Below are 13462 nucleotides of genomic sequence, written 5' to 3'. Positions count from 1 at the left end.
GACGACCCGGGTCGTTAGCTTGCTTTGGAGTCACTTTCCATCGGGGTTGTGGTTGGTTACCAATAAAATCATTATTCGCCATTATCGTTATTTCTACGGAATGCCTTTCGCTTCGATCGGCTTTTTGGGTATGTACGTTCATTTTGCGAGTAAAAATGGCCCAAAGTTGTGTCATTAAAATACAACAAAATGAATTGTTTCTTGTTCACTTATGCCTTCTTGGAGTGATCAATACTTGTAAATTTTCGCTATGCTCGCGTAGCTGAATTGTTGTAATAATTTATTTCCAATTCTCCATTCTCTCTCCCTCTCGCGCACAGATTCGATGCTAACAAATCCACCAAAGGCGCCTCGAAGCTGAGGCGCGATCTAATCAACTCGGAGATTGCGAATCTGCGCGATCTGCTCCCACTGCCCCAGTCCACCCGACAGCGGCTCTCCCAGCTGCAGCTGATGGCACTGGTGTGCGTGTACGTGCGCAAAGCCAACTACTTCCAGCAGGGTAAGTGTTTTCTTTAGAACCGATACCGATCGATGCACAGACCAGCTAGGATGATGTACTACAGGTCACCTTCAACGATAGCCTCTGCGACGGTGACCGATGCCGCGAGATAAAGGAATTTTATGCATCGCACCCACCACACAAACAGGTATCACCTCAGATGCCAGCAGCGTTGGGGCGTGATTGTCTTGTCCGTCTGCTTGCTTGCGGAACGAAATTATGTGTTACTTGTAGCTGAATATTTCATGAAATTAAGCCCATGAGTGAGGATGGACGGTGATGGGTTGACCACTGGGCGCTTGCTACCGTTTCGATCATCAGCGAAGGGATGATCGTGGGATGATCATCATTATCGACCGTGAAGGCTACCGTTTTCCATCGAAACCCCAGCCATGGGGGGATGTTAATCAAGTAAAGGGATAAAAAACGAACACAACGACAAGCAACACCCGGACACGATCTTTGCGGGTAGATAAAATTTCAATTTGCGGTGTTAAGTAAATTAGTTCGAGGTCTGGTTCCTGATGCAGGAAGATGCACCGAAACGACCGCCATGAGGGCCATGTCGGGCCGATAAGCGGTGGCATGCCAAGCTAATGGCAAGTTGCTTTGAGTTATTCCGTTCGAATTTCAATAAAGCGCCTAGGCTCAAGAGCACGAAGAATCTACACCAGGAATTCATTATGCTTTAAGGAGTGTTTTCTTGGTTCCCTTGCGGTTGCGGATGAGGCCGTGTAACATTCGCACTCAATTTTGAAATTACCGCACTCGTCTAATCTACGTGATCTACTGGAACCAGTCGAGAGACGATCACACATGCACTCGGTGTTGCTTTTCCTATCCACCCGGGGTTTCTCTCGCATTCATAAATCTATCATCCCTCGGCAACGAGTCCACCAACGCTACAAGCTGGCACATGTAACCCATTTCCGCGGTGCAGTTGTGTTTCGCACCGAACAACCCGAGTCCGACCCGTCGTCCATCTCGTGCTCCGGTTTTTTGCTGTTGTTGCCGTGTGTCCTACACACGCCAGCGCCAGCTTAATCCTTTCTGGTGTGTCCCGGATCGCTTTCCCTCTTCAGGTTCGAGTTTTGACGAGGCTCCACCGCGTGACAAATGACGAACCATAAACGGGCGACAAGCGCATAACCATGACGGGCCATTACGGTTCCTATTATCGTTGTTATTATTTGTTTTTTGACACTTTTCCCACACATGCTTGAGCTTTTCACCCAAGCTGTGGGCCACCCTGGTCGCGGGCTCGAAATCGGATACAGGCTACGAATTGCTGCTGCGCGAAATAAAAAAAGCACAAATAGCATGCATGCGATCTACGTTCACTTTTACGGCTCGGATGTGGTATATGTGTTTTTTGTTGAATTTCTTGTTTATCATGTTACTTTAAATGGAAAGCCCCCGAGCGGGAACGAAGGAGCAAGCATTCATTTCGCGGTTTCCTGCCGTGCGTAGAAAATGCATAATACCGTTATGAAATGCAGCTTCAGTGATATATCTGACTACCAGTTCATCAAATGTTTGTGAATTCGAGAATATTTAGCTAGACTAGAATGGTCAGGCTGCCATTTTATGCGCGTGCTCTTGTAATCATAGCTTTTTTGCTAGTTATGTCATTCTTTATCCAGACTGATAAGGAACAGATTATAATTCTGATGTAGCAGAAATATTCTTTAGACGATTAATCACCCCTTTATGAGTGAATCTTTTATCAAAAGTAATTAAAATGCACAACTACAAACTGTTGTGAGAGGCTTGCATTTCAAAAATATGAAAATACACACTTTACAAATAGACAAACAAACCTAATGCCAAACAAGTTGGTACAACACCCGTTCCAAAAATGTGTTCTACTTTCTTCCTTTACCTCTTCGCAGCTCCCTGCACCTTATCGATCGCTGTTTTGCCACGTTTTGTCGCGTGTTTTTAGTGTGGAGCATCAAATTGAAACATCTCTCCACGAGCACGCCACACACCATGGCGTCCTGGGCTTTGGCCCACTCCGTGGTTAGGCATCGGAATCATAAATCAACGCCCGGCATGCTGCACCGGCCTTCCAACGGCACAACGTTTGTCCGGTGGGCAAACGCAAACAAGCCATCGAGCAGAGGTCGCGCTTTCGGGCACACGGGCAATAAAAGTAAAATAAAATAACATAAAAAACCCAACACCCTCGTCGGGTGAACTGCCATGAGTTGGAGGCTCTGGAATACCTTCTGGTTCGCGCATGACGTCCTATCCACGCCGCCGGGAGCTCCATGGCGCTAGCTGTAAAGCTCTTTTCCCTCGACATGCCACGACTGTTTGGCCACGAAATTAGAGCAGCTTGTGGAGCTCGAACGATTTGCTGTAGTTTGAGTGATTATTTCTAGAGCAAATGTCAACCATTCCGGCGGCGCCGTTGGAGCTCGATCGACTTTTTCAAGTTCTGGAGCGACCAATTTTTCGGTTGCCAGGCTAATCGCGCGGGCGTTTATGTTTGAGCTGGAAGTTTGGAAACGCTCGCTAACAGGAGGCAGACGTGGGTAAATACGCATCTCGCTGTAGCCGCCTCCACAGCACGCTCTGGTGAACGTTGTTCCCGACGCAGGTCGCTTTCCGAAATCAGTCAAAATCCTATTGAAAAGGTCAATAGTTGAGCTTCGAATCCGTTCGGTTGTTTGTCTGCACCGGGTGCGGGAGTGGATGGCTTAATCTGGGCGCGTGAAGAATAACACATTGTACCGTGGAGTGTGCTGTTGTGCTCGCACCGGTTTGAGATGTAGTATCTTATTTAATGCTTCAAGGGCCGCCAAAGCCGAATGCGAGCGAGACACAAATATTGACACGTCTGGTTGGGCAATGGATCTGCCGAAAATGCGCCATTGTTGAGCATGATCCTTTCATTTACGAGGGCGAGAGATCATATTTTGTGCCAAAAAAAACTCAACTATTTGAACGCAGTCCAATGTGCTAATGTCAAAACAAATCGAAACATGTAAACGAGCGTTGGGGGCGAAATATAGATTGCAGTTCAGTGTCACTGGCCCGGTGTAGACGATCGAATTAAATACGATCGTTATGTCTATTCTTCGATTAAAAAAAAAAAACAGAGTTTGAACTGTGACTTTTCCTAACTCTGCCCATCTCTTTTTTTCTCTTTGCCCCAATCTTTTGGTACATCATTCTGCCAAACGAACATTCGATTAAGGAGCACCTATTTTCTCGTACGATGGTTAATTCGATCACGGGCGTACGGAATCGATTCAATTATTAAATTAAACGCTTTGGCGTTCATCTCCGCAGCAGCTGGGGCCGACGCACCGGTGGCACGTGTTCAACTGGCCAGCAGAAGGCACGAAAACTCGCAAAAAGAGGAATCGATGGTCGGCAATGGCAACGATGGTTGGATTTTGGTCGCCGTTTTAAAAATCGATCGCATTCTTCGCTCCATCCCGCTCCAGGCATCACATTTCACGCGGTTCGAACCCATGCCCGAGTTTCGGTTTGATGTTTTTCACTCCCAAGCGCAGATCATCGAAAGGAGAAATGAAACGCAACGGGTTCGGGAAATGTATCCCTGTGTGGAAAACCGGTTCCAATCGTACGGTCTGATTTTCGAGCCGGCGGTCAGTGTTATGTCAATTTAATTAATTTCTTCCGCGCTGATTCCGACACACTCGGCCACTGGTCGATGGGTTTTCCTGTCTGCGCGTGCTAGCGATGAAAATGGCCCTCCGTAGCTAAGAGGAGAAACGATTCGTCACCCATGGGATTCCACATTTGCGCCGGTTGTCGTCTGGCGCACGTTTCGAAGATGCACTAGAATGCTCCCAAAAAAAATAAAGGAGAAAACACCAAGGGCATGTAATAAGAGACCGCGAATGGGTTTGCTAGAAATGTTAATTGCGTAAAACAAGGCGAAAATGAACCATTTACTCTTCGCGTTTGCATTCGTTACCCCGGCAATTACTGGGACCGCTGTTGGGGTGGAAAATGGCCTCGTGCCCGGGAGCTCTGGGAAGGCTTCTTCAGGCACGTGTCATAACGTGACAAGCCGTCGAAATCGATCCGGATGACACCTCTCGGCACGGGCTCTCCGAGTGTCCTTGCGTGTCAATAATTGGTCAGTTCAACTCGTGCCATTGGTCGGTGCAGAATAATGCATATACATGCACCGGCTATGTTGACGCGCGCGAAAACGACACGTACCTTTGCGCGAATGCGAGCCGGGGTGGCCAGGGGATGCGATGACGACCTTGGACGTAATGATGAAATGGCGGCAAATTTGTGACGGGAAGTCAACTCGGGACGGTCGTCTGACGGTAGCATAAATTTGCATTGAATTAAAGGGATGCACCGAGGCGTGCAGTTTGTTGGAAAGGGATTGAGTTGCTGGATGTGGATGTAAATATAACCTTCGATGATAGCCATTGCTCAGCGAAGTTTACCGGATTTATGTTGTTTTGTTTTGTGACAGTGGTTGGAAAGATATAAAATAAGAAACCCTTCCATAAAATCAGGTATTTCAACCCTTCATGAAATAAAGTATTTAAACATTCTGTGATGTTAAAAATTAAAAGCGATTGCATTCTAATTATTGCAAGAAAGCAACTAACCATTATAAGTACGTCGTCGTGTTCGCTAAAATTAAACGCGATGCCTTCACTTCTTGCGCTAATTCAACCACTATTGCTATTCCCACAACATCCCCATCGTGACGCACCGGGAAGGTGTTTCCCCGGTTGACATGACAATCGGAGGACACACCATTGTTGTCCTGCTACAATGTTTCGAACACCACATCGCCACTCGTAGGGCGTGAGGGCAACGGCATCAGGGGCTTTTACTCGTAACCGTTGCTCAACCGACTCATTTCGCTGTAGCCCAACAGGGAGCAAACATCAACAATAGCAACAACAAAAAAAAGGTCGAAGAGTGTGAGAAAGGGAACCAAACGCACGGGAACGCACCTAGCGCCGAGTTGCAACGCTACATCACCAGCATCATCATCATCATCATCATCATCAGTGTCGTGGAAGCTGCAACGCCCGCCACCGAAGACCTGTGCCAATGACAATCCCTTAAGGGTTTTCTTCGCGACGGTTTCGGGGGTTTTTGTTCATCTGTCAACGGATGCGCGATGCCGCTCCCTTACTCGCATCTCGACGCGGTTTCGCTTATCGGTACGGCTCGATCGCGATCACCGATTTCTTAATAATGGCGTAACATTTTAATAAACCTTTCGCGCACGTATGGTATCGTCCGGGATGAAGCAGGAATGCTTAAGCTGAGCCCTGGGCGTAAGGTAGACGATTCCTGTGGGTTAAAAGGAAGATAAAAAAAAACCCACCATAACAAAAGTGTGATTGCGTACCGATGGTAATGGGCACTATACGCAAACACACACACACACGGTACTTGTGCATCTGCGGATAATCTTTGTTCCGGGCTGCGTCTGGCGATGAGCCTCGCGAGATAAACCAAACTCCAGCATCGTTCGCGGTCGCCCTTTTCGTAGCGTTCTACCGGAACTCAACCTTTACCTGTGTGAAGGACGGCACAGACGGCGCACCTGCAATTGTGTGCACATAACGTGGGATGCTGTGGACTGCCAGCCCGAGGGTGAGATCACTCCGCAAGGTGACGATGATTTCGCGATGGATTCGCAATCCAAGTGGCGTTTGAGAGCAAGCGGCAGCAGCGATTGACGGCTGGCAAAAGGTTGCGCCATAATGGTTTGCAACGCAAAAGGGTTGCCCATGGGTGGATTTTTGACGAAATGAGCTGGAAGTGTACAGCATGAAACGCATTCGAACGCGCACCAGCTGTCGCGCGAGTGCAGATTCGTTTGTTGGACCTCACACGGTACTGGCTTGGGGTTTGGTTTGTGTGCAACCTCGAGAGGCTCTCGTGGTGGGAGATCGGGCGCACTATTCGCAACAAACTGTTGCAACGTAAGCTTCCGCATTAGGGCGTCCTTCTGGGGGATTCAATCGAGTCCCAGTCGCGTGTGCGGTCTGACACTGGGTTTGAATCGCAAAAAGACGGTCTGGCGAGTGATTGTGGATCCAGCGACAAAGGAAGAACCGTCCGCTTCGGTAAGAGCCCTTCCAGTTCGAGTGGGCAAGAGGTTACTCAAGTGGCCCTTGATGCCACGGTGTAGAGAAAATACCGAGGACCACTAGCAGGCGCTTTGAAGAGAAGCATCCCGGTGAGATTGTCGGCCCTCTGAAGCCAGTGCCTTTTGCAGGCACATCACGTTCTCATCCGGTCGTTTGGGACAAAACGGGCGACAAAACCCCACCGCCAACGAAACCGAGCTAAAACATGACGATCCACCGACGATCTAGTTAGTGAAAGTTCCCGTTAGATGTCGCTAACAGCACGAGCGCGCGCTCGATGGAGCAGATTCTTCCAATTAATTAGTCGGCTAATTGCGGCCCGCAGACTCAGCGGCACGAGCTGTAGGTACGATCACGTACGTGTGCCGGGAAGCTTGACCGAAAAGTTCCATTTCCGGAAGTCGCAGCCCCCTTGGGAAGGTGATGCGCAGGGTTTGAAGATGAAACATGACGCGTTTAATTGAAAAAATAGCGCTCCCGTGAACATACGCGACAAATTGCCGCGATCACGCGCCACATTAGATGGGTGGAGGTTTTTCATAAATGAAAAGCAGTTTTGCTTTGAAAAAGCCGAAACAGGAGGAGCAGCCAGAAGTTCGTTGTTTGTGCTCTCGTTTAATGTGAGACGCGTATTGATTGCATTATTTTCTTATCGTTGTGCTAACTCATCGACCACCACGGTACGTTGAGAAATGGTCGCACGGTGGTGATGATGAGCTGATTCGGTCTTTGATTCGCTCTACGATAGGTTTCTAAATACTTTAGCGAGCTCAAGGATGTGGCATACTTGGCATACCGTTCTGGTAGATTTACCGCGTGTTTGCTCGATTCGCTCGACCCAGTTTTCCGCATTTCCATACCAAACATTCCACCCAACGGATCCCATGCCAATCATCGACGATCAGAATTTTGCTGCCTGCATTTTTGTTGTGTGAAATAGTTGAGTGAAAAAAAACAACGGAATCAATTTATCGAGCGTACTCAGCAACATCGGCAGCAGCGAGCGAGCCTAATTTATCAATTTACATATATTTCACGATCGTTCGATCCTCCAACCCCCATCTCGACTTCTAATCACGCGATGGACGCTCGCAAGGTTGGCTAAAAGAAACATCCAAAAAAAGATCACTATTCCCCAGCGCGTCCGCGTGCTGAAAATGCCCAATTTGAGCTGACGTGGTCCTAAAGCGAGTTGAATCGTCATCGAAAATAATCAAAGAACGGCGTGCCCTCGAGGACCCCCGCCGGTGAGTCCTTGCCCTTGTGTAAGATCGGGTCATGCGCACCAGACATCGGGGAACCTGTTTCCAATCACATCAATCGAATGCTGGTTCGATCGAACCGTCCTCCGATCAGAATTGACCCGCATGGGTCGGTGGCATTGGAAGCTGAGAGCTACAACGAAACATCTGTTGCCAGCTCGATTGGATGGCCTCCTCTGGGCTGTAGTCGACATGGTTTCAGCTCCCGCCGGGTACGCTTCAGGGTGCTAACTAGAACGGTTAACCACCGTAACGAAATTATTAAAGCAAACCTGATGGATGAAAAAACTGAGTGTAGCAATGGGATGGAACCGAGAAGCTACGACTTTTGTTCTCACTTTCTCTCTCTCTCTCTCTCTCTCTCTCGTCTATTTTTCTAGCTCCCCACCGGTATGGAAATAATGTTCCGAATTTGTAACGCTTCCAATCCACGCTGCGAGTGGATACTGTACGGTGTGATGCGCAGGAATGCGATGTGAAATAGGTTTCAATAAACTTCCATCATATCGCGCTGGAGCGAAGAATATAAAAATCGAACACATTCGAGCGGGTTCGTCGCTTACGCGGAGGAGCAAGTCTTTCGATACGGTTGTATCTTGATTTCGCTCTCCGTAGGCTTTAGAGCATCATGCCAGCGTACCGATAAGCCTTTTCAGGTGTCTGCTTGTTGTAATTGAATCCTGCTAGACTGTAAAATTGAAAAGTCCTCTCGCTCGTCGGCCGATTGTTCGCTAATAAAGCGTTAAATAATTCTTCCATCACCCGCCGGTGTGATCCTTCGACCGAGTGTGTGGGAGCGTTTGTTTGGTCGTCCGACTTGGACCCCAATACGACGCTTGACAAAGGGACAATTTGTACGAATAGATTCGTAACAAGATCGATCGATCGGTGGAATTTCGGAGGCTTCGTCGTACTTTGTCGACGGGATGATCTGATTCGTTGAGAAGCCTCCCAGGTACGGCTCGCTCCAGATGCCGCGGTGATCATCAATCATCGCGCTTCGATGGGTCGCCTGAGGCGCTTCATACCCAACGGTGCGGTAGATTAACCCTTACGTTGCGTTGATCGACGAGTTTAAAGGGGCACAGCCGCCGGGACGAGCGCTTAGCATGCGCAGTTTTATGTTTACTATCACGCAATTAATTACGATCGACCGCACCCAACCCGAGGGCTGCTTGGGACGATAGCAAGCGTGAGAGCACTTTAAAGTGCCACTAGGACCATTTGCAACGCCTGGCCACGTTGCTACGGTTAAGTGACATTCAATTACGAACCCTTACGGGTGTCGCGTATTAGGAAATAGAAAATACAAAATCGAGAAACGGCACCGAATGGTGCGATATGTACTACGCCAGGCTGCCGGGTTGGGGCTGCCCTTCGGTGTCCTCGGAGACCGCACCCTTAGTAAAGGCCTCATAGCGCACGTCCGGAACGGTACCCGATATCCTCCGGGCGATTGGACACGGACTCGGTCGCGTGTTTTGCAGCAACGACCGGGTTCAGTTCACATGGCGCCACAGCAAAAGGCGCCCTGAGATCACACACGATTCACGATTTGTCGGCGGTGTTGAGAGTACGTGCATGCGCATAGCTTATGCTGTAAGTGACATTCGTCTCCAGTGGGAGCGTGCGTCACCAGCCAATTCACCCCACGCTAAGGCACAACTTCGTTCTGTTAATCCGCATCGGTTGGAATGAGAATTAATTTGTTCTAATCGCAAGCACCGAGCGACCGAACTCTAGCCGCTTTTGCACGTCCGTCCAAGCGTCCAAGCGTGGCAGGAATCATTTAATTAAATCTAAACGAACTTTTGAAATGCTTCATGCGGTGACGGAAAATGTCAACACGGACATGAGCTTCGTTAGCTGGCGGAAGCGTGATAAGTTGCTTGAAGTGTTGCGACAGCGTTGACGTTATGGCTTGTATGATTAACCATAAGTGCTCGTTCAGAAGCTGGTCCTAGTTAATTTGAAAAAAATAGTAATCCATAGGATCCATAGGACTAACGGGCTCAATTTAGCTCATGAACATAGAATCGAAATAGTTATCTGACTGTGATTTTGAATCCACTCGTTTCGATCCCTTTTGCACAGCTGAACAGCGATCACTTGTGCCATCTAATAGAGGGAGAAAATGCAGTGGAAAGAGGAACGTAATGTGCGGAATAATTTATGAGGCTGACTCGATATTCATCGATGCAATAATCACGTTGATAAATTTTTCCTCCCCACCATAAAAGGCACCTCAGTGCGGCTCGAGCATCGCTCGCTACCATCCGGCTCGTTTTGCATCCGTGCAAACCTCAGACCCGATGACAAATAGCAAACAACCGGGAGCGCGGTGTGCTGGCACGAGGGTGGCAAATAAATTCAATTAAAAATTCATTCACTACGCGCCCGAACGGGAGGCGTTTGCGTGGCGATTCCAAAGCCTCCTCCGGTAGAAAGTACACTGATTGGAGCCGAATCGAACGCAATGCCGCAGTCCGGGACGGTCGATCGAACAGGATGGATTATTTTCTCACGCTACAAAATGGGCGCTCGATCGTTGGGTGCTGGTGTGGGTACACCCTGGTGCGATGAAGGTGTGAGTAGGTGACGCGCCAAAACGCTTGCTAAATGTTAGCTCGCTTGTTGCGGCTTGTAGTAACGCCTAACAAGGCGCTCCTTACGCGAACCACCGCCCGTATTGATCCTCTCGAGGTCGGCACTAGGCACTAAACGGTCCCCCAGGCTCAAAAGGGGCCATAACTTACACGCGAAAGCGACGCCGAATCGACGCGAACCTTGCACCAGAACTCGCACCCTCGTCGGCAGCACCTACTTCTAATCTTCCACCGCTCAAAGAGGCAGGGATAAACTCCGGTTTTACCGCTTCAAATTGCTCATTTAGATAGGGTTTGGGTGAGGGTGCCCAAGCGAGCACAACGGGCGGCTCTGGGGCGGCGTGAATTCTATTCAATATTTGTTCAACATTTATTTATTTTCCCATTTTTGCTCCACCAGCCCGGGACGTGGCTTTCCCGGGACCGGATCGGCGTAATGCAGCGCGCGCTCGAACTGAATTACTATCATCGGCTCGACCCGGACCTTCCCCACCCGTCATGTTACATGGCGGGAGCGACACCACGCACACACACACACACACACGCTCCACGAACGAATGATTTCAATGCCAGCGCGGCGACGAACCCGTACACGCGGCGAAACCGGGAGGCAAAAGGGCTCGGTATAACTAGGAATGGATTTCGCCTGCCGTATCGCTCCGCGGGCAAAGCTCTGGGGATAATAATGGTGTAAGCGCTTAATGGCTTTCGGGAGAACGCCTCCGATCTCGTGCCACCCCCTCGTGAAACCATGCTTGATTTTGCGGCGTCTGCAAGCCGTCGTGCGAGCGCGTTGTGATTCCCTCCTTCGAAAGGGATGCCACTGCGAGAAACCAGGCGCTTTATCGAGAAGGGCTTCGGGAAGGTGTAAACATTACCATTACCGTGGTGCGGGATCGAGCGATGGATCCGCGTACCAGAGACACTCAGTTCGGATCTCCTTAAATCGGTTCGATTAAAGCTCACCATCGGAGCGCTATCTGAAGGGGCCTTCAACGCCGCCACGCCAACCACGTTCACGTGCCCTTCGAATGGGGCTTTGATAAGCAGCCAAATTTCACTCATCGAACCGTTTAGCCGGCACGCTTGATGGGTGTAGTAACGCCTTCGATTGCCGTGGCGGCCAAAATAGAATTCCGAAGCGCCACACGGCCCTCAAAGGCGCTCATTACACACGCCCCGGGCCGCGAAATGAAATAAACTCGAAAAGCGCTTTTGTGTGAGCAAACATTTTCGGGTCCCGCCCGGAGCCACCCGTGCGGCACGGGTGTGGGGGGCTGTGGAACTGTGTGGATGGAAAAACAGGGAATGATGAGTTCGCGGGCGTTTGCTGGGGTTTTTCTGCTTTGCTTGATCGCCTGCGTGAGCCAAACCGATCATTAATTGTTTGAGCCATCAGCGAGCGATTTTCGCTTTCTTCGCGATGGCCCACAGCTTTTCTCGCTCTTCTTCTCTTTCTCTCTCGCTTGGTTCTTCGGAACGAGGTGATCCTGACCGGTCGCAAACGAGCGGCATCAGCGCCGGTAACGCTAGGGCACCGAAATGAAAACGGGGCAGAAATCAATTAGTCAAGCGCTTAACTATATTTATTAAAGAGATGATGTGCCGAGTGGATCATGATCATTTGCAGGAACGGACTGGAGCCGGGTGGGTGGAAATAGTCACCGCACGGCTCTCCTTGGCTTCCATTTGTCATCGAAGAGTCCTGCGCTCGTTCGTGGCCGGATCCCCGCGAGCACTGGACGCCAATGCCGAACGAAGTAATTAGCGGGCGTACGCATTAGCGTGTGCTGAGCTTCGAATCCAGCGAGCATAAGCGACGAGGTCCTCCGACCGGTCACTCCGGTGATCCACCCCGGGAAAACTGGGATGATCCGTTCCATTTATCACCAAACAGCGTGGCCATGATCCTGCGACTTGCAAGCCACTCACTGACGAACGTGGCTCATCCATTGGTTGCCGCCTACGTTTTGTAGATTTTCACCTGGGCCATTTATCTTGCCCGGTGCTAGGTTCAGGGCTGGAATCGATGTTCCCCTTTTTGATCTCATTGCAGTGGTTCCACACTCTTCTTTGGAATTTGAGATTGCAACTTTTGAAAGATTTCGTTTGGTTGACCATTCGGTTATTTTGAACAGGTGAAAGGCGTTATCTGAAAACTATGTAATGGAGTTGTTACGAGAGTGAGTGATTGAAAAGTTTACATTCAATCGAAACATAAATCACACACCAATGCTTAGTGGAAGCGAGTTCACGAAGATGTAATCTATACGCCTCAGAGGTCATGAACCGTGGAAATATTAGTCACTTTCTAAGCAGACAAGCAGAACATTATAATTATCAGACCACCCTGGCGTGGCTTCGTCTCTTGGAAACTGATGTCCATCACACGAAAGCATTTGGTCGTGACGAGCTGCAGTCAAAGAAACTTCATACAATTCCAGATCCTGAAGGTTCCGTTTAAGGACACAAGAAAATAGACCACCGGCAGTCCTGCCTTCACACCGGTGTGCTAACAGCGGTCAATAATTGACTTCATATTGTACCGCGCGGCATTTCTCGGCAGCTAACTGGAGCCGGGCATTGGATCGATCTTTGTTTCTTCCACCGAAGAACCGTGCCATAACGGAAGCTGTCCCTAATTTGGGGTTGATTTTTTCCACCCTTGGTGGTCGAGTGCGGAATCGATACAATCGCTTGAACGCTCCGAAGTATCTTTTATCGAATAAAGAACAAAACAAAAACCCTTCAACCCAATGCAATCATGGCCTCTTTTGAGCCAATTATGACAGATCGGGTGTGTAAGCTACGGCACGCGCACCTTCGCACAGGATCCGTTTACGAGCTCAAGCTAAGCTCGGTTGACAGCCGGACCGATCCTAGTAGCCAATAGAACTGTCACGCAAAACACAGCGCCACAACCGTCAGCTGTCACGCGCGTACAAGTTCTGGCATCGACACAAACGAAACGTC

At 49.4% G+C, this 13462-nt stretch overlaps 1 protein-coding gene across 1 annotated transcript in view; it reads left to right on the top strand.

Moving 5' to 3' along the window:
• Window positions 1–315: 315 nt before the first annotated feature.
• Window positions 316–13462, top strand: part of LOC128730785 (uncharacterized) — a gene marked incomplete at its 5' end in the record, with an annotated part of 59456 nt that continues 46309 nt past the window's right edge. The window contains one exon of the mRNA XM_053823864.1: window positions 316–502. Coding sequence (XP_053679839.1) covers window positions 316–502 — 187 coding nt within the window. The remainder of the gene's footprint in view (window positions 503–13462) is intronic.

The sequence above is a fragment of the Anopheles nili genome, chromosome 2 (assembly GCF_943737925.1).
Source record: "Anopheles nili chromosome 2, idAnoNiliSN_F5_01, whole genome shotgun sequence".
NCBI lineage: Eukaryota > Metazoa > Arthropoda > Insecta > Diptera > Culicidae > Anopheles > Anopheles nili.
Note: the sequence above shows the minus strand (reverse complement) of the source record. Positions and strands in the feature narration are given on the sequence as shown.